General features: G+C 38.3%; 1 protein-coding gene across 1 annotated transcript in view; it reads right to left on the bottom strand.

The window, feature by feature from the left end:
• Positions 1-1,813: 1,813 nt before the first annotated feature.
• Positions 1,814-27,851, bottom strand: part of LOC150078469 (inactive pancreatic lipase-related protein 1-like) — a 39,966-nt gene continuing 13,928 nt past the window's right edge. Inside the window, exons 2-8 of the mRNA XM_090384637.1 lie at positions 23,835-24,286; positions 16,642-16,873; positions 14,662-14,886; positions 13,949-14,182; positions 12,202-12,316; positions 7,640-7,816; positions 1,814-3,677 (exon numbers count right to left, since the gene is read on the bottom strand). Coding sequence (XP_090240763.1) covers positions 3,455-3,677; positions 7,640-7,816; positions 12,202-12,316; positions 13,949-14,182; positions 14,662-14,886; positions 16,642-16,873; positions 23,835-24,286 — 1,658 coding nt within the window. The 3' untranslated portion in view covers positions 1,814-3,454. The remainder of the gene's footprint in view (positions 3,678-7,639; positions 7,817-12,201; positions 12,317-13,948; positions 14,183-14,661; positions 14,887-16,641; positions 16,874-23,834; positions 24,287-27,851) is intronic.

Here is a 27,851-nt window from a genome sequence, read left to right as displayed (position 1 = left end):
AAGTGGACTTTTCTGAAAACGGTTGAAAGCCTCAGTTTACAACCAACCTCAGAAAAATCCAATGTCTACATCAAGGTGGATAATAATCATAAACCATCTAACTTACAATTATATGGGATCTGTATGTTTTTACCTTTTGAAATTTAACAAACAATTCGTTCAATCAAGTCAAAGTTCTCTCTAAAACCTAAATAAATTCATTGCATTTCCTACAATTCTTTATGTTTATTATGGTTCATTTTGATTTCATTGACAAAATACAGGAAGAAATCTAGTTCTGGCATTTCGTGGACATTTGGTTCTGACATTAGGGTGGACTTACTTTTATATTATGGGTTTTTGCTCCCATCTGATGAGTATTGGCTTGGCACACCCAGGGTCCTGAATTGGATATCATTATTCTTCTCTCTCTCTCTCTCTCTCTCTCTCTCTCTCTCTCTCTTTACTCGATGGCTGAGCTCCCCTTTTGTGATATTTTGATGAAACCTTGTTTCTTATTCTTCGCCGGCACCATGAAGATTTTCTGGAAAGTAGTCCAAATGGAAATTTGGACGTATTGAAGCTCGTATTGAAGCTTGACGCTCACCCAAATTTGAAGTTTTTGTAAGCATGTAGTTTATTTAACGATCATTTTGAATTTCAAGTCCTGAATGAACTTTTTGCAGCCAGTCCATGATTCTCTTTCCCGTTTCGCCTGTTTTTCACCCAGTAAAACTGGCAAACCGATCATGCAATTTACAGACATGGTAAACTAACCGAGTGAACGGCTTTACTTTCAGCTGTAAAGAGGAATAGGTAATGCGTATTAACAGTGCGTGTAGTCGGTGAATGAAAAGAGACTGACTTGCAACAGTATCAACAATAATGACTTTATTGACATTTTCAATAAATTAGAGATCAGCTTGGCGGCCTTAAAACCAGGCATATTCCTTTGGAATTCTTTTAACACCAACGGTTAAATAAACAACGTATACCTAAGTATGCATCGTTATAAAGTTTTTCATAAACGTAACATTTGTAAATTCAACAAACCAACATTTTATATCTTGCAACGTTTACAGCACAGAAACTTTTATTAGTGCTTGTAGCGAATATCCAATCAAATCAAGTATTATTTAATGGATTGAAATATTTTCACAATAATTCCGTATTCTATGGAACTCGGACATTACACGTAAACAATCGGTATGAAGGACTCTTGGCTGGATTAGTGAACATCGTTTGGGCAGATGATATCGCCAATCCATATAGGTGGAACTCAATGTTGGTACTGTAAGAGGGTCGAAAAACTATTCATCGTGAAAAGGTATTATTTTGAGTAGGAAGGCTAGGTGTCAATGATCACCCTGTGAATTTTCAAGTACACATAAATTGCGCAGCTTACCGGACAATTACTACATCTTTAAAAAAAATGGCTGGTGTTCATATAATGGAGTCTTTATGCGAACATGGATATCCAAAGGAATTCCAGTAAAATCCTGTTGTTAAGCCTGGATTGAATGATCTGTTAATTAAGGAATGCTTCTGGTGAAAAATTTGATTGAATTTGGTAAGGCTGCTCCTCTTAGCGTACAGAGATTGAAGTCTTCAAGAATATTCAGAGGACAGACTGAAATTGCTTATAACGTGTATTTATATTTAAACCAACCTAAGACAAGTAATTTTTATCAGTTTGTTTGGTAAACAACCGTTAAACGAGATGTTAAATCTTTGGCTGCTAAAAAGCAAAAAAAAAAAAAAAAAAAAAAAATCATTTTAAGAATTTCTTTCCCAGTCAGTCTCTATTCGTCTAAACTTCTAAACCAGCACATCCAAAGGCAGTTGCTAAAATAACAAATCTCAGTGCTGTTAACTAGCTTACTTTTCTTCTGTTTAAGCGTTTGGAAGTATGGTATCTCCCAGACAGCTGAGACTTATTTTCATTTGTGTTTCAAAAACAGTTTTTCAGTAGACGTATATTCGGTGTGAGTTTTTGTGTGCAAACATTCTTCCCTTGAATTCATCTGAACTGCACAGCAGCAGCAGATAATGAAATTCAGTTGCATTGTAAATATTTAATTCTTTTTCACGTTGAATTTAGTAGGATCCAACGTTCCTCAGCATGACACTTTCCGCTCTGTGAAGGCATGAAAAATGGCAATGTATTTCGCATTTTTTCCCTTTTAATCCCCTTCCTTAACTTTTACTACTTAAGTATAAGATTTAGCACATTGTAGGTAAATAACCGCTATTTTTCATCATTTATTCGCATTTCAGTTTCACGAAGAAATTGCTTCAATCTATTCTTCCATTCGGGACTCTTGATCTGCAGGTGTTGTGCTATTTCACGAGCTCCATTTGATTTCCTCTGCAGTTCTCCCTGTGGTCTTTGGCATGTCCTCAATACAGTATATTATAATCTTAGCGTGAAAATATACAAGTATACGAACACTCATGAGCTAAAACATTATGACCACCTGTATAATAGCGCGTTGGGTCGCCTTTCTCCATGATAATCGCTTGCACCGGCGTGGTATGGACTCGACGAGACCTAGAAAGATGTCCTCAGGTATCCTAGACCAGCTGGAGAGAAGGACGTCCGGAGCGAGGCACTGACGTAGACTGTCGAATTCTTCATTACACTGCATCCCACAAATCTTCGATGGGAGTGATGTCTGAGGAATTTGGCGGCCAGAGGAGCACACGAAATGCTTTTACGCCATCCTGGAACCTACACAATGCATGCCTTATGACACGGGGTGTTGTCTTCTTGAAAGAGTTTAGTGTCAACTGGACACACGCTCACTTTGTAGGGCAAAACTTGGTCTGAAATAAAACTTTCCGAGTAGAATCTGGCGGTGAGGGTATGTTCAATGGGGGTGAGGGACCCAGTGATGTCCATGAAAACATCCCCAAACCATGATAACACCGTCGCCGGTCTGTTTTTTTTTTTCATCCAACTGTGCATCCTGGTTGCAACTGTTCACCTGCTTGCCGTCGAATATGCACACGTCTATCGGTATGACGCAGCCCTGATGCAACCAGGCGACTCTTTTCGACTCTTCCAATGACGGTCAGTAAACATGGGCACATGAACAGGTCGCCTACTTCGCAGGCTTATGTTGCGATGACATACTTATCCGCAAGAGCGTTCCCTGGATGGTGTGCTCGGAAACGTTTCTCTATGGGCCCAGTTCCTGCCTTTAATTGAGGGATCGTGAGACGTCTGCTGTCCGAGACAGCAGCTAACCGCTGTTAACCTCGACTGTAAACCTGCGGTGGTCTCCCCTTCCCGGCATGTTGGGTAGTTGTGGATCCCTCTTCGGACCATTCCCACCACACCGTCACTTCGATTATATATGCTTCGCCGGTTGGTGACGTCACTTCTAGCCGCTGTGGGATGCTTGCACTTGTGGAGATAGGCGTGGTCATGATGTTTTGGCTCATGAGTGCGTACTGTAGTAGCTAATGTTTATTATTCACTGTGCCAATTGTATTTTTCCTTATCATCCACTAGAATTTTCCACAGTAACTTAGGTGGTCTTGGGTCCCTTCCAGTCACTGGTTCTCCTACTACTTGCCATATAAGACGAGCTAGCCGTTGAGCAGGTGGTTCCACTTTGCAGTCACCCCGAATAAACGGCAAGATCCTGGGCTCGCCATGTTTGATGGGAATGCCGTGTCCACAGAAAGAAAAGCTGTCAATAAACAAAACAATTATTATTTTTAATGCGGAAACTAATACAAAATTTACTATAATTAAAGTAATTAAGCAATCATTTAAAATTTGGAAGCTATAGACCTCTTTGCAGTGGCTAAGTCAAAATTTCAACCATATGCCGATGATCTGAAGTACTTCGTGACTTCAGAACACATACAAAGGCTACTCAATTTATTAATCACTTAGTTGCGATGACATACTTATCCTTGAATGCGAGTACTTCGAAGGGTCTGGGCTTCAAGGAAACAGTTTAAAAGTGGCATAGGTCTACAGGTTAGGGCGAAAGGAAAAAGAGTTTACAAAAGGTTCCCACTTAAGTCTCATATAGGATGAGGACTCGCCTGTTTTTGACCATTTTCGAAACATCAGAAAGTAGGGTTATGCTATCCATGGTAGCAACAGTTAATTTATAGTAGGGGCAGATTGGCACAGGCGGCCAACCGGCGATTGCTGCTGGAGCCAGCAACAAATTTGGATCATCGACTAATAATGATGACATGATAAGTGATTGAGATGGGACCAAATTTGTTGGGAGCCGTCTTTGCAAAAATCTACTAGTCCAACACTTTGCTCTATAGCAAAGGTGTTGGAGTGGAAAGGCGTTGCCCCGCACTAAAGATGTCTTTAGTGCAGGGTGCACTAAAGACTAACATCAGTAAAGGTAATTTAATCTGCAGTTATAGATAACTCAGTGAAGACAATAAATCTTAAGTAATTCTGCACAAAATATTTCATTGGCTACGCAGAAGAAGAAGACTTGCTGCTCACTTAGTTTGTTCATAAATATTCAATACAGAATATTTACAAACAAGATGCCCATGAAATAAAACTTGATTTCGGTTTACAGTTTGAAAATATTGGGCACATAACCACAACTTCTTGAATACACGGCAATAGTTCCTTACATACTGGGAGTAAACTAGAACTTGGTTAACTTCAGTCCTGATAAACCTCAGTTTCTATACGGAAGTTGCTTCTACTGAGAATGACGTTCAAGAGTTGTTTGATCTCTTAGGTTTAAAGATAGATTACAGTTCTGAGTCTGCGATGCATTAATACCTTGAAGAAGTGGAAATCTTAAAGACAAGCTGTCTTTCGGGTACCACAAGGTACGCATCCTGGAGAAATGATAACATCGGATGTGGCATAGTTAGAGTCGACTCAATTTGGGGCCGATGATCATCTTTGTATTTTTTCTGATTGAACAAAAAATATCGGGTTCTCGGATTCAAGATATCTGGGATGGCCGCACGTGATCAGAGCGGAATGCCGTAAAGGTGCAAAAGAGGTTCAGAAGATTTAGTCCTCTTGTGCACTTCATTGATAAGTGGACCTTATCAGAAATACACAGGAGGCTCAAGATTGGTGAGCATTATTTTCTGTACGTAAGTTGGGTGAGGATAGAGATTGTAGTCTACTCTGCAATATTGCTGAAGTTAATCTTTTCGCAGCATTGACTACAAATAACTTTGGTGTTATGACGCACAATATACAGTAGCCCTACATTATACAGATTATGTCAATCTTATATTTTAATTGGGTTAAGCTTAGTCTGGTTGGATTGACCACACTGTTTCCATAACTATTAGGTCAACATCGAAAGGCCATTTTTTGTCTTCCAACTATGAACGATTGAGAAACTCATGCATTGTACACCTAATGTACATAATCGACGACATTATGCTCTTTTGCCATGGTTACTCCTGTCTACACCACACACACACCATTGACCAATGAAGTGCTTGATAAATGGATAATCCTTATTTTACTTCTATATTTCTTGTAGTACAGGCTCCAGCAGAAGAAAGACAGGGATTTTATTGTGCTGTGTTCTACAAAATATTATTAGAAAATACTTTGTTTTACCATAAAATATGAGATTGAAATCTTAAACTTATTACAACGTTCACATCTGATAATTTTCTTTTTCTTTCAGATTAAAGATTGGTGCATAATTTCATAATGGAGATGGAGCAACCCGAAAGCGTTTTCTTGTTCAGAAACTGCTTTCAAGAACAAGTACACAATTATGCAGCTCTTTGAGCTGCATAATTCTGTACTTGTTTTTGAAAGCGGTAAGTTGCCCTAAGTAATCAGCAGATTAGATGCCATAAGAAGTAGGTAAGATGCCCTTCTTAACTTTTTATCTTATCTTCAAGAAGTTGTTCTTAACATTGCTCATTCTGAATGTCATCCGCGTTTAAAGATTTCGAGATGATTGAAACAAATACTGACGTACATCTTGTGATCAAGTATTTGATTTTTTTTTAAATGGTAAAATATGCTTTTTGGTGTTTAATGTTATAATAAATTTAAGATTTAGTGTGCTTTATAACAGAACAGAAAGTTTTATTAAATATAATAATTTTAGAAAATATAACAATACGAGGGTATTTTTTATTTTTTATTCTCGATTCCGTATTTATTGACCATGAAGGAAATTCGAAATATTCATAAATTCCTACCCCTTATGCTTCTTTTTATCAATTTTATCTTCTGTGATAGTTTCATTTTTGATTTAATTCCAAAGATCAAGGAATTCCAAAGAGCAAAGATATGATTTATATCATATCTTTGCTCTATGATTTACATCATATCTTAACTGAAAGAATACAGTGATGATGGACAGAGTATTATCAGTATGCTTCACGGAGTAGGTTGATTTTCCGGAATATATACAAACTCGATATTCAGACTTTTCACTCTGATAACCTGTTATGAGTGGTCATGAAAAAAGCAAAGAGTTAAACTGATGCAAACTTTTCGCTTACACTACATTAAAAAAATATATATTCAAGCTAGAGAGAGAGAGAGAGAGAGAGAGAGAGAGAGAGAGAATTAAAATATGATTTAATTAATGGCTAATACGGAACATACGTCTTGAATTTTCAGTTAGTTGAAACCACTTCCGGTATTAGATCCATTTGCCTCACCAGTAACCGTGTTTTCCACCTTTAATATTTTCACTGTGTGTAAGTTAGTTCCGTACCTCCGTGGATCTGCAAAAACTAAATCACAAAGATTCAGACGAAGAAAAAATACGTGTATCCAAGAACACTTATAGCCAGAGAAACATCTATTCCTGGTTACATCATCGATTCTGCCTAACTTGCTAATGTTTTTTAAATTGTAAGCACCTCCCTAAAAGGCGAGTGCACTATACATTTGCAAATTCGAGCCACCGTCGGGATAGCCGTTTCAGGGCTTACTTACTTCTCATCAGCAGACATGTAACCTCTCTTGGCAAACTTATGCCCAACTGTGAATAATCTGCTTTGTTCCTTGTGGTAGCACAGTTGGTATAATCGTCGTTTTCCCCACGGGTTGGTAAAGATCTGAGTTCGAACGTTGTTAATAACGCGAGGAAATTTTATGGGCTCTTATTTTCATAATAGTTAGTCGATCACAGGCAAGGGTAATTTAAACTGAACACTAATTGCAGTCGACTTTTACTCCGTTTGTCTATAACTGTGACTCCTCTGGAAATCTGTGATACGAATCATAACTGAACCCCGTTAGTTAATAAGAATATTATTATTTTTGTTGTTATCTATATTATATGATGAAGACCACTGTCTTCATCATATAATATTGTGGCACAAACCTCTACGGTTTGTGCCACAATTTTTTTCTCAGAAAATTTCGTAAGCTGAAAACTTCTTTCGTCCTCCCTTCGGAGTGCACATTTAAAAAAAAAATTACAATAGGCAGCACAGAGTAATCTGCTTTTAAAATGGAGAATGGAGTCAAATAGCAAAGTTCACAATAAAAAATTAGCCGTGATTGGGTTTATAATAGCAGAGAAGGAATACTCACAAAGGTCCGAAATATCGTGGTACAGAAGTACAGTTGCAGGTATAATATTTTTAAAAATAAATTCATTTCGGAATTGTTTTGACCAAACCTCGTATACTCATTCATCAATGATTGAAATCTTACCTGTTTCCAGAACTGTCCATCACTAGGAGTTTATCCACGTGCCACTTATCCACCCCACTGTGTATCCACCCGCGATGTTTTGCGTATGTTAAAATAGCGTGAGTCAAATTTCTGATATTTGGATGGGCGACAGCAACCCCTCGAAGTTCGTGTTTATCTGTCACCTCACCTGATTCACTGCAAAATAAATAAATAAAAATGACATTTTTAGGACAGCATTTTTTTTACCATTGTTATTTAAACGGAGGTGATTATTTCGAAAATGTATAACCTTACTTTGCCGTTAATGTTATTTATTATTTTTTATTTATTTTTTTTGTTGTTACCTAATGTTAAAGTTACTTAATGTAACTTTAAGTTACATTAAGTTGCCTTGGTTATAAGACATAGATAGTAATAATAAAAATAAGTAAATTAAAAATACTACAAAACATTAACTGGACACTTACCATTAACAAACTTAGGTAATCTTGAAATTTTATTTAAAAATAAAATCCATTCTTCGGTTATTTGTTGAAAATAGATTAACTTTTTCTTTCAAATCGGCACTGCTTGTTCCGCAATTCCTTTGCCTCGTTTTGTCACCTCTGAAAAATGCGTATTGGCAACCCGCTAACTATGCATTGACTGAACCACTGGGACCAAAATGTGGAACTGTGTGCCGCACAGTTCCGCCTAAGGTTATACTTCAAAGTCGAAAACGATTTCGTGTTTTTATTCGTTTATTTTTGAAATGATTATTGGAAATAGAGGATGAGTGTACTATATGAGGGACCTGTTAATAAAAATATTGATTGCGTTGCATTGTTCTTCATAAAATTTCATATAACTCCGTTGACTGTATATTTAAGATTTAAAAAGTGGGGTTGCTGCAGTTTCGCAGTGCCTACCAACGAGCCGCCCCTGCGAGGAAGCTTATTCCAGTAATTCACAAACTGCTGGCTAAAAGAAAACTTCCTACAATCTAGTCTAAACCTCTAATAAAACTCCCCTCGTAATGTGAATTCATGGCCCTAGTTCTGGAATCATTTATAACTGTGAAAATTCCATCCTTATTCATTTTACTTTCACCACTACTACTTTCATCTCTCAGAGCCTTATAGACCTCAAAAAAGTCCACCACTCTTAGGTGCCTGGTTCCCAACCTTTGAGGCCAACATATTCGAAGTCTTTCCTCATACGGATACCCTTTTACTGGTTTTACCAAACGGGTTGCCGTCTTTCAACGGCAACTCGTATGCCGATGACATTTCCATTCTAATCACTGATAAAGACCCTAACCAGCTTCAATGCAAGATCTCTGCCCTGCTCTCTGAAATGCATAGTTGGCTACAAAAGAATCAGTTTATACTAAACCCAGAAAAATCCAAATATATGGTGTTTAGGACGAAAAATAAACCATTAAATATTGATTTCGAAATAACAAACAAAGGAAAACAACTCGAAAGGGTGAATGATACCAAGTTTCTAGGAATCTGGCTAGATGACAAGCTGAGTTGGGATAAACAAATGATCACCTTACGAAAGAAGACTTCGTCACTAGCAGGAATACTCGCCCGAGCCTCTGCCTGGGTACCTCCTTCCCTTCTCAGACTAGTATTCCTTTCCTTAATACAGCCTCACTTCACATATGGAATCATCTCATGGGGTACGACCAGTCAAGATAACCTTACGAGAATCAATTCAATTGTCAATCGATGTGTTCGTTCAATTTTGGGCCTTCCCTGGAATGCATCAGTGACTTCGAGATATAAGGAAGCGAGACTCTTAAGCATCTACCAACTGATACAAAAAGCTGAGGCGGTCTTTGTCTACAATGCTTTGAAAACACCAAACTTTCCTCCTCTCTTCAGATCCTTTTTATAACAATAGAAGAAGAAGGAATAAGATATAATTTAAGAGATGAAGCGAACCTGAAGGTTCCGCTTTTTAGAAAAGCCATAGGTCAGAAAAATATAAAATACAGAGGCGCAAAAACCTGGAATAATCTTTCTGAAAACATCAAAAATGCCATTTCACTAAACAAGTTCAAGAAGCTCCTGACAACACATCACCAGGGTTGTCTGATCTAAATCACCTTCCACTCAACTCCTGAACTTTCCACAATGCATACCAGTTTGGAAATTGTGTAAACAAGTTATTATTATTATTAATATCAATTTATTTCAGAAGAAATGTCCCTTTACAGCTATGCAGCTAGAGGACATGAGTTACATACAGAGATAAAACATAAAATACAGACAAATACATTGTATACAGAGCCAGATTCAATATACGGCCTTAAACAGCCACTGGTGAAGATACAAAAACATAAAGTTACAACAAATACAAAAACATAAAGTTACAACAAATACAAAAACATAAAGTTACAACAAATACAAAAACATAAAGTTACTACAAATGCAAAAACATAAAGTTACAACAAATACAAAAACATAAAGTTATAACAGATAAAAGTGCATACGGATACATCGGAGCGTGGATAGTGCGGCATCACATAGAGTCTACCTAGAGCATGACTAAGGCATACATGTCTGCAAGAATGGAAGCTCTGTATGTTCTGTCCTTGCAAAGTTTCTCAACGTCTATGGCTAATCTATTAAATATCTGGAAGGAGTTGTGTGGAAACATGTTGTCCAGGGAGGACATGCTACGCAGCTTTGATCTGTATGGGGAGGTGTTGGACTGGAATCTTCTCCTGTCGGACGATCTGGCGATGATACCCCATATATCGGGTGACTTCAGTTTTCCGGATAAAAGCTGAGAGAGGGTAAGAAGGTTCCTAGAGATGATGAGATACCTCCAAGGAAGCGTATTAAGATTGGTGACCAGAACAGATTTTGAGATTGTAGGTGTTAGCCCGGCAACCCTAATTAGCCATTTCAAGATCCAGAATTCCAAGGAGAGGAACCTGGCTTGGTATGATGAGGGTGCTGAGGACCATATAGTCGAGGCATATAATGGAATTGGGAAAATGCAACGAAGAATGTATTTGATGATAAGGTCCGGGTTATGGAAGTTGGAGATCTCTTGTTTTACTGCCCATAAAGCCGAATATGTTTTCGTTCGAGTGGCATTAAAGTGAGGCAAGAAGGTGAGGTCTTTGTCCCAGATGATACCCAAATCTTTATGTTGGGTGACTTTTTTAACTGGAGAGTTCGCTATAATGATTTTCACATCGTTAGTATTTTTCTTCTTGGTGATAGAGAGTTGTGCAGTTTTCTCTTTATTAATGGAGAGCCCAATCGCATGAAGGTAGTTTTCCAGTTCATGCAGCTGTCGGCTGGAGCTCACAGTAATAGACTGGAGAGACTGGGGGCATTTTATGATGATGAAGAACTTAATATCATCTGCGTAGGTGGTAAAATTAGTACGGTTTGATAGGAAGGGTTCTAAAGATGCGGCGAAGAGGGTGGCAGAGAGAACGCCCCCTTGTGGGAGCCCTCTGGAGCAGAGAATCTGGTGATTATGGTTTTGATTTCTGATCCACAGGGTCCTGGACTGAAGGAGTTTCCTAAGGAGAACTAGGATGTTGCCAGAGATTTTGAAGTAGTTGCACAGTATGGTACATAATGCATGGGTGGACAGATTGTCAAAGGCCGCCTTAATGTCGAGGAACACAATATCCAGTTGCTCTTTGTTGCTTAAGGTACTTTCAATTCTGAACGGTGTGTCCAAGAGGTTGGTGATCGTGGAACGTCCAGGTAGAACACTATGGAGGTATGGAGGTTTGTGGCTGAACATGTGACGGGTGAGAGCAGGAAGTAAGTTGAAGGAATAGTTGTCAAAAAGCTTGTAACACTCTACGCAATTATTTCATAATTTTTTCTTTCATACTTGTTATTGTAAAAGTACTCACAATGTAATTATAGTACTGTTGTTAACCACGCGACATGTGTGGTTGGTTTACGAAGTCTCTGTAATGGAATGTAGAAATATGTCCGATTCATGGTGTATCTGGTTTTGTTGTTATCTTTTTGAAAGGGTAAAAAAAAAAAAAAAGTAAAGTGCAGCCATTATCAATCCACTGCAGGATGGAAGCCTCCTCAACAATTCATGCTGAGGGAAATGGACCATAATCTGCCACGCTGGTCCAGTGCGGGTTGGCAGATCGACCGTATTCAGCAGTCAGGGGCTTGAACCCCGGTCTACTCAAAGAGCGTGTGTTACTGCACTCCCGCTCCTGCCCACTCGGCTACGGAGGCCGCCTTTGAAAGGGAACGCCCCCTAAAAAGCCTCTGGCTTATGTGTTCTCTCTCCCTTCTTGCTGTTACCTCCCAACAATTGTAACACAAAATAGGGATAAATAAATTACCAATTATCAATTATCAACCTTTTCAAGAAACTCGATGTCTTTATTCATTTGTTTATTATTATTTTTCTTAAATAATAAAGACATCGAGGTTTCCATACTTGGTCACAATATTCCAAGTGCGATATTACATTTGCCTTTCAATATCAGCTGAACTTTTGACCATATTTTTCTTGAAGTATTTCCCACCCCTTAAAAATAATCCATATATGTTACAAATTAATAGCTGAGAGAAAGAGAGGGAACGCACCTTGTTATCGTAAAAGTTTCGTTACTGCCCTCATCGGTCACCAGCGTGATCTCTAGTTTACCCCAGGTAGAGCCTTGACCTCTTGTGCTCGTAATGGCTATCCGGAACTGGTGCGCTGCAAATATACAACTATTAAACTGTTGCGGGTCATTAACTTTGTTCAATACTACACAAACACAAATGTATACAAAGTGGATCACGACTCAAAGGAGGGCGAGAGAAAGAGAGAGAGTTTAGGGAGTTATTATTTTAAATGAAATTATTACAATGGAAAACATATTTCATTATGTACTTGCTAAGGCGTCTTTTAATCGTTCTGACCTTATTTGAACGTTCAGCGATTTGTTATAAAACTCATAAACGCTATTTACAAATCATAATTTATTCGTGCGTTCTAATTAATGATGGGCACTGATTTAAATTGAAGGTAGCTACTATAATTTTTATTTATTTATTTATTGTTTGATGCATAAGAAAAGCTCCCGAAATTAACTCACGTATCTCAATACAAGAGACTTTACACGCTTGTTTTTCTTTCTGATTAGACTCGAAAGATATTTGCTAATACTAGGGGTATCAAAAAGTTCGTACTAGAAATAATAGCCCTAGAAAGGTGAACTTTAATCCTTTTCTATGTACTCTCCATGTATAGTAACACATTTCTCTCATCTATGGATCAGTTGTTTAATGCCTTGATCATAGAAGACCTCACTTTTTGCCTGAAACCACGATTCCACTTCATTGATGACTTCCTGAGACGAATAAAAACCGCTTCCACGCAATGGTTTCTTCATTTCTCAAAACAAGAAGTCCGACGGTGCTAGATCAGAAGAATAGGGTGGGTGCTACAGTAGTTCGAAGCCTCACTGGCCAACAAAGTTGGTGGTGGCAACGGCTTCTGCAAAGGCGTCAGAAATCTTGGAACCCATCGTGCGGAGACCTTAGTCATGTGCAGATAGTCATATAAAATGCTGTGGGCAGATCCATAACTAATTCCCACTGCATTTGCGATGAAATGAATTGTCACACGTCTGTCACTCAGCACCAGCTGCTTAACATTTGCAACCGTCTCACTGTCTGTGGACGTTGATGGCCTTCCTTCTCTTGGCTCGTCAAAGACACTTATACGACCGCACTGGAACTCGCGTTTCCACTTTTTTTACAGTGTCATAGGATGGACAATTCTGCCCATGCACAGCCTTCATTTCTTCGTAAATTTCCTGAGCTTTTGCAAATGCAGGAACTTGATTACTGCTCTATACTCCACTTTGTCAACCATAGAGTCCTTCCTCAGATTCCGTGCTCCACCTCTGGTGTACGATCACTTACGGGAATGAAATTTCACATGCTAGTTATTGAATATGTAGACAACTTATATTAAAAACAGCATCTTCCTACTGATGTTTTATCTGGGTCAAGGTACGAACGTTTGATACCCCCTCGTACTTATAAATCACTATAATTCGACTGCTATACAGAACATGTACGCAACTTCATTCCGATTAACCAGCCAAACTAATTTTTTTTTGTTCGCTTTACTAATGCCCTTACTCAAAACCTTTCTAAAGTACAAACCAATTTTGGTTCAGTCCTATCATTAATAAAATTCTGAAACAAAAAGATAGTCTTGTGTAAATTTTATTAAGAAAATTAATAAAGGAAGGTAGTAAGTAAGTACTCTAATATGGTTATTACTGTAGTATTTATTGTTATAGTTAGCAAACTTTAGATAAATCAATATATTTACCACAGAATGGCTCGCTGTCTCGAGTCACTAGATACAATTTTCCTCGTGCATGGGATTTGTCCGCAAAATATCCCATGTTACCACATCGATCTGGGATGCAAGAAAAACATTTCCCCATCAGGAAGTCGTCGTAGGTGTCGCAAGGAAATGCTGGAAACGGACAGGATGGTTGGATTGAGTCGATGAAAAACCTAAAGGCTCTTCGATGGTTGCATAAACTTTTCCAGTTTCCATCTGCGAGAAAAAATTACAGTTCGAATAGTTTAACACCCATGTAATTCCTAAATTCTTGAAAAGAAAAAATTCTGTATCTCTGTTCTCGTATATAATAATAAAATTTTAAAAAATAGCTGTAAGTTTGAAGATGGAACTTCTGCTAGATCTGCAATGAATGTCAAACTTTCTCTATGATGTATTCAATACTGAAGCGAACTTAAGTTTACGAATGGGTGAGTCAGTTAAGGTTTCGATTTATTCTTCATCAATATCAATGATATTGATATTCACATCAATATCAATATGAATGAAGGTATATCAGGTATTTAAATGACTTACAATAAAAATATATCTTTAATATTTCCACCTACCCCTAAAAAGTACTTCAAAATACTAAAAAGTACCCTACGCCTTCCACCGGTTGACATGCAGTACGGGTTTAAGAAAAAACGAAGTTGAAAACAGCATAGATATCAGTTAAATGAAATCATACTTACAAAAGATATCTGATATAGCACCAAGTAAAATATTATTACAGCCTGTTTGGACACGTCCTCCATTTGGATAATAATCAGCATGCCCTAATGGTTCGTAAGCACCCAGTCCTCCTTTCAAAAAACTATTTCCATTGGAATGTATGACGTCAACAAAGTTTGCATCGGATGCATCTAGGCGTACTTTGGCATCGTATCCCTCAAATAAAGGAGCAGCAGGATCCAGACCTAAGAGCAAAAATTTGTATATGCATATATATATAATTATTTTATTGATAAAATAATATTTCAATAGCAAGAGAGAGAGAGTCATTGTTTCTAAAAAGTTTCCAGAAAGTTCCACATATAATTAGTAGTACCCTTTTTAAGTCAAGTAACCTATTTTATTATGTAACGGTTTTTGTTCCTAATGCTGCGGTTACACTGCAATTCTAGGCGAATTTCTCATCGCGTGAGCTCGAGATGGCAGCATTGTCTCGAACGATCACTGTTTTATTCATAGCTCAAGATTATCTCCACACAGTGAATACCCATGAGCCATCAGCTGTTCACTTCCGCAGGCCAGTTTGTAGAAGTCCTATGACTGTCCTTCAACCCACGACTCGGCAGCAGAAATCACTTCATCATCAGCAGCAAAGTGTTTTGCACGAAGAAAATATTTCGGGGCAGGAAAGAGGAAGAAATCTGAGGGTACAAGGTAGAAAGAATAAGTAGAATGCGACAATATTTCAGTTTTTCCTGGCATATCGACAGCATTTCATGTACACGTTGTGCCTTTTCCTTCTTCTGGTAAGGGATCAGAAGTTTGGGAACTCATCTAGCAGACACTTTGCACTTATGTAACTGTTGATGGATGATGTTCTCCACAGACCCTACACTAATTTGGAGCTGTGCAGCTAGTTCTTTGACGCTAATACGGCAATCTTCCAGGATTAATGCCTCAATTTTTACAACGCTTTCTTCTGTTACAGAAGTTTGCTGGGCGTCGTGGGATTTCTTCATCATGCACTGAGATTCTTCCACATTTGAATTGTTTATACCAATGTACAACAAAACTGTAACCTCTGCAGTCTTCTCCATAAACAACGACCTACCTTTCTTCGTAAATTGTTTTGAGTGCTTTCCCTTTCAGAAAGAGGAAGAGAATCACTGATCTGTGTTCACTTCATCAAATTGTGACACTTCACTTCATTCAGAACTGCAAAGAAAAAAAAAAAAAAAAGAATTGTCAAATCGAAACCAAAATCTGTGTGGTTGCTATATAGATTTCAAGGTATCAAACAAAAAAATTTCATCTTTCCATCACAACTACTTCTGGGTGAATACAAATCTTTTTTTTTTAACTCCCTCGCAAATATTTTCCCCATTAAGTAATCTATTTGTTGGGTTCAGGATAGATTATCTTTCCACCTTCTCCTTGGTCTTCCTCTATTCGTGTTTGTTGATGGGTCTCACCTGTCGTTCTTCATCCTATTTAAATAAATAAATTTTTGTTTAATAACTTCTATTTACTTGAAATATTCATCTTATTTGTAATTTTATTCCCTAATTTTCTGGAATCGTCCCATTTATTGTAACTTTTCATCTTTTGGCCCAACAAAGCTTTTTCATTGAAAACAAGATTAATCAATTTATCTGTATCCATCGTTCGCTGTATCAGAATCAAATTAATTTGATCGATCAGTGAAAGACGAGCGATCTTCTCAATAAATTCACTTCCACTGGAATAAGTTACGCTCGGGATAAAAGATTCGATTGTATGCGTGATGTCTCAAAGAGTTCGTGCGGTTCACCAGAAATCGCTTGCAGTATGACCTCAGCCTAAAACAAAAAAAAATTATACGATTACATATAGCCTTCCAAAGAAAAAGCTCTCTGTGTGTCATGGATGGCACTCTTGGCGCACTAATGTATATATTTTTTGTTCAGTTATTCGTTATTCATTTTAAGATCGGTCGGTCTTATTGACGAGCAAAATCTCACCTGTAATTCTGCTCAGGTTCCGACACTCCATTCCTGCAAAGCCCGCAACATGAGCTCCCAGAGAGAATCCGATCAGGTGATAGTCGGAGTTGTTAGTACCCCTTTCGTAGTTGATCATGCGGATGATTGCGGCCGTTTGTTTGCCCACTAGTTGAGTGTTGGCTGCAGCTTGGACATAGTTTGGTATTGTTGCTCCCTTTTCCCAGTCGACCACAATGACGTTGACGTCTTCCTGTACACGAAACATCAAATGGATTATTAACTCGTAAGGTTCAATAAAGGTTCTGAGACTATTTTTAACCAGATTTAGCAATTGATAGTATCAATTCTATAGAAACTCTAATTGAATTAGTAGAGTAACCATACGAATTTGTTCTGTTCTGTGCAATCATTAAACGAAATTCTACCACAAAATAGTGATTCCATGCTAATTTGGATAATGTCGACATATTGTTTGTTTTTAATACTGGTTAGAACTAAACAACCGCTTTAAACACTAAGATTGGAAAGAAACTATGATTGGAACCCCTATGTAAAAAAAGTATAATAATTTTTTAAAATAAATCATCAGAATACATAAGTTTATTTCATTATTAATACACGAATCTTGGAGTTCCTGTGCCAGGGTGAAATATAAAATAAAATGATATAATTGTTTACAAACACTTTAACTACTGATGCTGAAGTTGCTTTACAAGTTTAAAACTATTAAAATTAATATTAGAACCCAAAAGACCAATCTTCCGACCTAATTCTTGCACTGCGTGTGTATTTGGACTGGATGTCACGAGTATGTTAATTAAAGCGAACGTTCTAGATTTCCTATTTGCGTACTAAGGGTTCTTTGGTGTAGAGCACTGTTTCTTAACCTGTGATCTATGACTATTTATCAGGTTGTCTATGCTTTGAAACATGAAGAGATGAAGTGTAACTGATTGAAAACAATAATTGATTATTGCTCTAAACATAAACCGCGTTTATATCTAAACTGACCTCGTAGTCTGTGCAATTCAACGTACGATAAAAATCGAAATGTTAACATCTTCTCTGAGAAAACCCCTTTAGAATCGCCAGAGTCGATAAAATTGGAGCTATGAAAGGAATTTAGTTTGATTTAGACCGTTTTTATTACAGGCATTAAACCAATCACATGGATAAAGAGAGGAGTTTTGATTTATATAAAAGTTTTGCTTTTTAATCATTTTAGCGTTTCTTTGATATATCGCTGGAGGTGATTTCAAGAATTCCACCGAATCATTTTTTTTTTTTTGTCTCAACTATAAAATAAATTGCTGGAATTTTTCGATTTTAACAGCTAACGGTCTAGCGGAGCAAAAAACTGAATGATTCTAAGGAACGTGGAGAAGTGAAATTTCGACCTCTGTATGGAGAGGAGGGAAAACCCCCATGTTTCAGATGAACAGAGGTTTCGTTTTCCCCTATACGTATTCTGTTCTTCCCGGAAGTCAGAAGGTCGCGGCTACATTACTAAGTTATTTTCAGAAGAAACGTTCAGGTCAATGTCATTCAATGTAAGATTATCAAGCACTTCTAGAAGTGAGGTCAAGGTCAAGGAAGTAACTTCGAAAAATGGGAAGACATCGTAAAGACTAAAACTATTTTTGTTTCTTGTTTTTTTTACTAGTTGTTGAGTCACTTTAGATTTCCGTGGTTCTGTTCCCTGAAAATACTTCTACTGTCACCAAAACGAAAATCGCATTTCGTCATTTCACATAAATCTGTCTATTACGTGCGGCCATCCAATAACAAATTACATTCACTGGAACGGCAAAACGAATGGAATTTATTTGAGCGCGCTTCAATGCTTCTTTAATTTGGATCCATTTAGACAGAGAAAGAGAGGGAGAGAGAGGAGGTAATAGAGGGAGAGAGAGGAGGTAATAGAGGGAGAAATTACTGTCATAAAAAGTGAATCACCTGGCAGGTAAAAATATCGTTTGAGACAAATCACTCTCAGATGACCAGAAAGAATTTCTGACATGTACAGTGAGTCTTCAGGTAAGGTGTGAGGGACATTTTTTACTGTTTGATTACCTAATTTATGAGAAAAAGAAATTGTTTTGTTACCATTCGGGTAAGATCCTCGAACACACAAACGCCCAAAGTGCATGTGGTTTTTTGCCTTCAGCCATAGCCTAAATCCGAGATTCTCAAAATATTTCGGTTTAAAAATCTCAGGTTAAGGCTATGGTTGAATCTCACAAATCTTTCTCAATACCCAGAATGTCTCAAAACATCTGGATGAATACCATACACTTACCCAGATATCACCTATCACGATACGCTGAAACCTGTATGTAACTTGTGCATAAGAAGATATGTACCGTTTTTTCTAATGATTCTAATTTATTCATCAGAATCGGATATTCACTGCACACAAAACTTGCAGTCACATACATTGAGAAATCAGTTGAGAAAGCATGTTGACTGCGAGTGACTTTGCAAACTCCCGCAAAGAAACAATGCTGTCTCGAAACAATTCTGGTAGCAGTGATGAGTTCAAGTTAATGAACAGTATAGGCTCTACCCTTCATGTAGCTATAGCAATTTATCGACCGCCCAGTAACAAAGTGATCCTACAATGATTTTGGTAACACACTTTGTATTTTGAAATGTCTGGTATAATCACAATCCTCACCACACCAGGTGGAAAATAACTGAGTTAGAATTCCATCAATGACGCAAGGAACTTTTTATGGGTCTTTTAATCAATGTGGCTGAGTTAGTCGGTTTCAGACAAGAATAGCATGTCCCCCCCCCTATTTGCATGTATCCAATAGAACTCGATGTACCACCTTACAGAGCCTTACATTATGCAAATTATTCATGCTTATAAAAACATGAATTGCGACCACATCATTTCATTCCCGTTTTTTGGCTTGCTCAGTGGGATAGCCACATCTCCAGTACTCAGAATGGCAAGTCATTGTCGTTTACATGATTTTTTTGAGATGGCGGGCCATTGGACGACTTGCAGGCGAAAGTGGCACGTTGGCCTAATGTGTCACGGTGTCGTCTCGGCACTATTGAACCAGTTGGGCTCCCGTGCCTGGTACCTTTCCCCTGGCGGAGAGGAGGAGATAGTCTTGTCTCCTCTCCTCCCCTACCAACCCTTATTCTTCTCCTGGTGGGGAACGTGCCTGCCTCACTGAACATCCTGGAGTCGCCTTCTCTATCGTCCCCATACTTCTGCCTTTTCCTCCAGCCTTCAGTCTGCCCCCCCCCCCGTACTCTGCCTAATACGCCAGTGTATACCCTACACAATCTGCAAAAATTAGTTTCGTCCAGATTAAACCGCATAAACCTCATTTGGCTTTTCTAATTCCAGCGCTTACCCTTACCGAATTTTTTTTTTTTTTTTTTTTTAAGGCCATAGTCACTGAAATCTCAGGAAACTAGGAGGGAGACAGAGTAAAAATTTCAAATTACGGTGTACCTGGTCTGCCTACACGAGGCCAAATGTGGGCAACGTTGGGCCTCAGTAGGGATCCAGCGGATAAACGGCCAGATAAACAACAATACACAACACTACACATATACAAAATCCACACACTTAAATCTCTGGCCTTCCCAGTGAACTGGTACGCCAACAATGAAAGCAACGCGGAGATGGGGGAAACTCCTGGTGCCGTTAGACATCAATACACTTTACACTTATTGAACCAGTTTCAAGAGACAGGAACCATTATAAGAAGAGCTGGCAAAGGGCGCCCGAGGGCTGCGTCAACCACAACAGACCTGGCTCTAAAGCAAGACGGAATCCTACGAAGTCCTGTCATTAACTGTCTCTTGAGGTTACTGCAGCCATAGATGAAAACATTTCAAACCGGATTGTATTCAGATGACTCAATTCAAGTGTACTCTACGAAAGAAAGCCGATGGTTTGTATTCCATTAATCCCAAAGCATCGCACAGCTCATCGAAACTGGTGCCATTACTTGGACCCCTGACGAATGGGATTCAGTTCTGTTCTCTGATGAGTCCCGTTTTAGCATACAGATTCTAGACGTTATTTCATCTGGAGACAAGGAGGAATATGGTACAATCCCTCCAACGTCAGAGAAAGGGACACTTTCGGTGGAGGCGGTGTTCTCGTGTGGGGCGAAATAATGATCGACGGCCATACCCCTCGTCATGTTCTTGATAGGGGTATCGTAACTGCCCAGAGGTACCGAGAACCAATCCTATGCGCGACTTTTTAGTGGTGAACTTCCCCAGTTTTTCTTTTCATGCACGACAATGCCACTGCACATAGGGTTCAAGCGGTGGAGGAATAGCTTGAAAGTGAACATATCCAACGACTGCCTTGGCCAGCACTGTTACCAGACTTAAATCCGATCGAAAATGTGTGGGACGCTTTTTTACGTCGCATTGCACGCCGACAGCCAACTCCTCAGTCACTTGGTGAGCTAAGGTCTGCGCTAGTGTAAGATTGAGATTTGTAGCCATAGAATCTTATAGACACCGTTATATCGAGAATAGTTCACCGCTGCCAGGCCTGTTTAGCCGTTGGAGGTGATCATACTTGTACTGATGAAATGTGACCATATTTTCGAACAACTTGTATCGACCTCTGTAATATGACCGTTTTGGTAATTCTTATACAGTCCCTATAAATGTCCCTTATAGGGGCATTTAATTTTGTCTCGCTTCATTGCAAATTGCACGAGTTATATCACGTTTTCTCCGTGTTCTGTTAATTTTGTCGAGCAGTGTACTTTCCGTCCACTACGCGATGAAAAAAAAACAAAAAAACATTTCAAGTTTTTCAGTTGGACAAGTATAACTTTTTATATCAGCAGATTTTTGACTATGCTTGGAATACAGGTCTTCTAAACAAGCTCCCGTCTTTTGGATTGCCGAAAGTTTTTTGCAATTGGGCGTCTAGTTTTCTTTCTGACCACTCGCTGCGGTGGTGCTAGATTGCTCTCTGTCTTCTTATTTCTCCTCAAATGTTGATGTTCGCCAAAGTTTAATTTTTTATTCATATATTATTGATCTTTTTCCACTGACTGGATCTTATATTCATAGTTTTGATGAATGCACACTACGTCCGACCTTCCAGTTTGAGAAACCTTTTGCTCTACACAAACGGCCTCAACTCGAATATTTACCATTTATTCTTTAAATGCTGATTTCCAGGTAGTGTGCATAATTTCTAGAAAAGATCACTAGTAGGAATTACCCTGACCTCTAATCTCTTTCTTGGCATAAGCACATCACAAATATTGCCTCCTCTGCATCCAAAAATCTGGGGTTTCTTTCGCTCTCTGGGTACAAATTTCAAAATCCGCCCTACTAAGGAATACTGTTAAAATATCTAGGATGGTGTCTCAAACCCCCCCCCCCCCCTCTCTCTCAGGCTTCTAGACTCCATTCAAAACAAGTCAGTAAGATTAAATAATGTGCATCTTTTCACTCTCTGTGTCATAGACATTGTTTATTTTTGCATGCCTTTTCTACATGTACTTCCATGGGCACTCTCCTTTTGAATTGGCATCTGCAATTCGCTCACTCTTTTCCAAACGAGTCCGAGGACGTGCCACAACCAGTTAATATCCATTCATTGTCCAGCTTCAAACTGACAGAACCAAATTTTCCTCCTTTTTTTCAGACTGTTCCAGAAAACTTAGCTTAGTTTTCTGGAACAACCTTCCTTCTCACGTATTTCCTGAAAATTACAATCTTCAGAAAGCGAAATCTAATGTCAACAAGTCTTCTCAACCAACAACCCGTACCGGTACTAATTAGTATAGGTTCTAATATTATTCGCTTTTGAGATTTCATAAAAAAAAAGAAAAAGAGAAATAGCGGTTACTTCATATTGATAGGGTGATTATTCCGTTAGGAAACTGTTATATTGATGACCTGAAGAATGTTAAACAGCGTGCAGCGTAAAGTGTTCATTCCAGATTTTAACAACATTTAGGGTTAAAGGAATTGTGTGTATGAGAGGTAATATCTAAATATGAAAAACTTTAGATACCACGATAGCGTAGTCGATCTTTCAAGACGTGGTAACCCAAAAACAATCAAAATGAACATAATTCCTGTTGAGTTCCCGCTGCTTCTTCCCTGTGTCCATGGATTTGTCTCCGCGTGTTTTCAGAACCGGTTTGCGAGTGGAAAACCCCCGTAATAATTCACGAAAAAGAACACCCCTTCTCTTAAGACCGGTTAGCTGAAATCCGAGTGAAAAATCGTCAGAAACTCCTCTTGACAGCACTCGTACCCAGACCTTTCCGAACTGATGCCAAGTGACTTAAGCCGCTATATGACGAGCGGATCGCTGGTAATCGGAGGGAAAATATTCTAAGTCGACAAGAGTCAAAGATTTCCACTGGAAAGATATCACGAAGACAGACACAGAAAATGATGATGAATTTGACGAGAGCAAAGAATTTACAGAAAAGTTTGTTCAATAAGCCGCGACATGAATAATTTTCTAAAATATTGTTTGGTCTGACGAGGCAATTTTCACGTTAAGTGTGTAAATATCATTCACCATAATTAGGTGCAGATGAAATCTGTTTGTTTAAATTGAAAAACAAATTGTTCGGGAAGAAATATCACGTTAAATGATCATATCTCTCCACAACTTCAAGGAAAAGATGTTTATTATTTGTAGACAGTGCCAGTCCTGTAGTCTTTTGCTATTAATATTTGAATGAAAATTTCCTGGAAAGTGAAGAGGAAATCGCGAGTTTATCGAATGAATACTGAGGTCACCAGACATACTAGATCTTCTGGTACAGAACGAGGGAACACTCCCAGAAATTCTCCCATTTTTGTTCATTTGTTTGCCACCTGTTGCCCATACTAATGTTTTGTCTTAAACAAACTCTGATTAAAATATGACAATTGAAACTCGCAAACTAAGAATTTCTTGTAATCCCTTGGACATATTTATTCTTCATTGTGTTAATGTTTATACCACCCGCTTAACATCGTTCTTTGAATCTTAAAATCTACAAGAATACTTTCTGCTTCATCCTGGCTTCAATTCCCTTGTTATTCCAATAAATTCGCAATTACCAAATTAATAAAGACAGAAAAGTGAGCAAAGTGCGTGCAATGCCCCATACCATATGTGTATTTATTTTACTCCGGTGTTGTTAATCCCGCCGAGGATAACATGCAAAGAAGACAAAACACGCACAAAAATCACGTACCATGTAGAGCAAGGCCTCCGTCATTTGTTTTACCCACGCACGACGTCCGCTACTTCCGAATCCGTGAATGATCACCTTGACAGGATTACTTCCGTTGAAGTGCGAGAAATACAACGTGGAGCTGTTCTCGTAGTGCAAAACATCGCCTTTGTTAGGATTTTTGCGCGTGTACAGTACAAATCCAGTGTTTATAACTTCTGGAGGAGCCGGCAATGCATCCACATAGTCGAATGCTCCTCCGTCGCGAAAACAGCCGAAGCCATTGTAGCAAACGACCTCTTCGTCCCGTCTGTGTACGTGAGACTTGTGTTGTGCCTTCCGTCGTTTCATTTCTTCCCACTTGGCTATGGACGTGACGATTGCGGACCACAGCTCCAAGTCACTGGGCTCGTCTTCTTCGTCTTCATTAAACGAAGAATACCGGTAGAAGGCAACTGTCCAGCAAAGGAAACCTGCAAAGAATAAAGAATAATGAGTGTGGGATACAACTCTCAAAAATAAAACACTAAAATTATTGCTGTCAACAGTTATTGGACACCGATTGAAATAAATATTACGAGTTCCTTAATAAATCACTTTTGGCAGTAATTTAGTGTTGGTAAGGCCAGGCGATTCAAGGTGCAAACGTTTTCGCACCGGCCGAAAAAAATAAAATAAAACAATAATAAAAGAAAACAGAATATTCACATACTACCTTTCACCCAAGATAACCATCCAATTCTGATCTGAAATGAAAAAAAGATTCTGCCTCTGCAGCGTTGGGAGGCAACTTATTGCAATGTTCGACAAACCACTTCCCACAGGCAAGCTCCACAAGGTCCATTGTTCTGTTATTCCCTGAGATTAAATATTTGTCTCCTGGTCCGTGCCCCACCAAAGAGAGAGAACAGATTATCCTCATTCGCTTTACTCAACCCCTTCAGCGCCTCGTACACCTCAATCAGATCTCTTCTTAGATGTCGAGTTGTCAAACTCTGCAGTCCACAGTCGTTTTTCATACATGCGCATCGATTTGAACTCACCAGTCTGGCTGTTTTTCTTCAAACCCTCTCCAGAAATTTGTCTTTTTTCAGATGCGGTCTCTGCTCATAACTCATAGGCCTGACGTAGCCCAGTGGTCAGGAGCGAGAGTGCATAGCACGCGTTCCTTGAGTGGACCGGGGTTCAAGCCCGTGACTACTAAATACGATAAATATTTGTATTGACGATTTATTGTAAACTCTACTGACTTGGTTGTCGTGCCGGAGTATAGACAGAAAATTTATTTTATTTATATCATAACCAAACACTATCTAATCATGTTCTTGTATGGAGCGATAATGACGTCCTTCTCTCCACTAACAAAGGTTCTGTAGATCACGGACAGGACATCATTTGTCTTCTTAGTCATCTATTCACATTACATGGAAAATTTCATGTCAGATTGAATCGTAAGACCTAAGCTTTTTCATCGTGAACTAAGTTTAGCTCCTCATAATTTCTTCCTTAAACTTTACATTCAGAAGCAAACTTAAGCTGCCATTTTTCGGACCATGTATATAACCAATTCAAATCTTTATTGAAGCTCTGAAGCATCATGGCCTGACTCAAATCGTTAACTTCCCTTCCCACATTCAAAAACATTGACACCTTCGTTGTTATCGTTTATGAAATTTTGAAATAGGAGGTGGGGGCTAAAATCGAATCCTGAGGGACTTCACTTTTTACACTAATCTATCCTAAAGATCGGCCATTTATGACAACCCTCTGTCTCCTGTATTTTAGCCATTCTGTTATTCAGCGTAGGACCTTAACAGTAGCTCAGCTTCCAGTTTATATAACAGTTTCCATGAGACAGTATCGAAAGCTTGCTGAAGTCTAGACCACCCGGAAGACAAATCACTGAGTTTGCTAGAATTTAAAAGAAACGTATCATGGTTAATAATCATTACTTTGGAGGTATGTGGTTGAGTGTGTTTAAGTGGCAAAGTAATTAAGGCAGATACAATAAAGTAATTAATCTGCAGATACAATTTATGAAATTAAAAACCAGCGAACTGTGAGGAGCTTTTTGGTCAACTCAACAAAGTTTAAAAATAATTGTATTGTAATATGAGCTTAAAAATTAATTTTTTACTTACTTAACCCCCCCACCCCCACCTCGACACACACACGAACTTCAGTTATATCAATGATGAACATGGGGAAAAGATTTCACCAGGACATTTCTCATGCAGAAAACATGGTATGGAGTCAACTGGGATATGAATACGCTTGCCAATTACTGCTCAACATTTACGAGGCAGTATGAAGGAACCGGGCAACATAAAAGAGGAAATCAGGGTTTCATTTTTGTTAAAACAATTTGTTAATAAACTAAAATTAAACAAACATTTTAATTTTATTAGAAATCAAGCGTGACAGCAATATTGTTAAGGCCATTTTCCTGTTCAGCACTACAAAATAAATATGAATAACATATCTTATTAGGAGCAAAGCAATTAGTTCCTGGTATTTGTTCTAGACTCACACTCATCTATATTTTAGTCAATCATGTGATTTACATAAAAGACCTCAAGAAGGATTGAAAATGCGATAAACTTTTGGGTTCAAAATTCGCAATTAATCTCAGCGATTTCGTCGCAAACCATCTAGTCATTTGAATAGACACTATTTCTTTGTAACTGGAAACCTACAGACGTATAAGAGAAAGCGTGAGCATAATTTACCTCTACGTAGCCTACTTCCTTAGTTTTCAAATCCGTGTCCAGAGCAGTCAAATGTTTCATGCGTTTTGTAGTGAGCATGATGCCCTTCGTGTACCAATTGTGCTTGCTCACTGATACAATATTCTGAAGTTACTCGTGGACGTTAAAGCCTTTTTATACTTATCAAAGCAAAGCAATGAGTGTGCGATATTCGGTCGCCGGTTCTGAATAAAAGGAAGTTAACTCAAACCTGCGTGCTGAATATGTGGCATGCATTCAGGTACCAGTCATTGGTATACTTGTAACACAGTTGGTAGGATCGCCGTCCTTCCTCCACCGGGTGAAAAAGACCTGACTTCGAATCCCGTCGATGACGTGAGGAACTTTTAAGAGCATTTTTCACACTGTGGTTGAGTTAGTCGGTGTCAGGCGTGGGTAGTAGTTTTTTATATTCAGGAAACTCGAGTTTTTCATCCGGCAAATAGAAAATCGACCATAAAACATATACAATTACAAACAGTATACACAGAGCAATATGGCCTTATTGCTGATGCTCTTAACATCCTATTAAAACAACAACATATGTTAATTAATTCGTTTATTTACTCGACAATATATATTAAGATGTACAGATGCATATCGGTATATCTTTTCGCTTTACTAATCTTGTATACAGCTGGAAAGGTGGAGCACATGTAATAAAAGAAAGATCTGAAGTTAACTATAAACAGCTGTAGTTTGAACTTCGTGCTTACTAAAATACTGACTAGTTTATTTCTCAATAAAACTGATTTGTCTGTGTACAAAGTTCCATTCCACTGTTGATTGATGGTGGTTTGATGGATCAACAGAAGACGACATTGAATGCTAAACTCAAAGTTCAAGGTTCATCTTCAAATATTTACTGTGGCTTCCAATGACAGTGTTTTATCAATTTGCACTTTAAATTTTTTACGTTTTACAGCTGGGGAATGTAAAACCCTCACGAATGTCTTAATGGAGGGACAAAAGGGTTTCTAAGAAAAACTGCAAATTTTTTTAGACAAATAAAATAAAAATAAAATTTCTCTTCACTTATTTTAAATATTTTCAAATTTTAATCCTTTTAACCCTCGGAAACCTAAGTACAGTACACTTCTTACTCTGTCCTTAATTTTTAAAATACAAGACAGAAAATATATTTTTGATCTTTGCGCAGGAATTCATTAGTAGTTTTGGTTTTCAGCTGAAAGCAACAAATGGTACTTGCGAGGTACTAAGTGCTATCTGCAACAAAGCAAATGAAAATATTTCGGGAAGCAATTTCGCCTTATCTTTTCAAGATCCATTG

This window comes from Mastigoproctus giganteus, chromosome 11 (assembly GCF_048544385.1).
Source record: "Mastigoproctus giganteus isolate SK-2022 chromosome 11, ASM4854438v1, whole genome shotgun sequence".
In the NCBI taxonomy this organism is placed as follows: domain Eukaryota; kingdom Metazoa; phylum Arthropoda; class Arachnida; order Uropygi; family Thelyphonidae; genus Mastigoproctus; species Mastigoproctus giganteus.
Note: the sequence above shows the minus strand (reverse complement) of the source record. Positions and strands in the feature narration are given on the sequence as shown.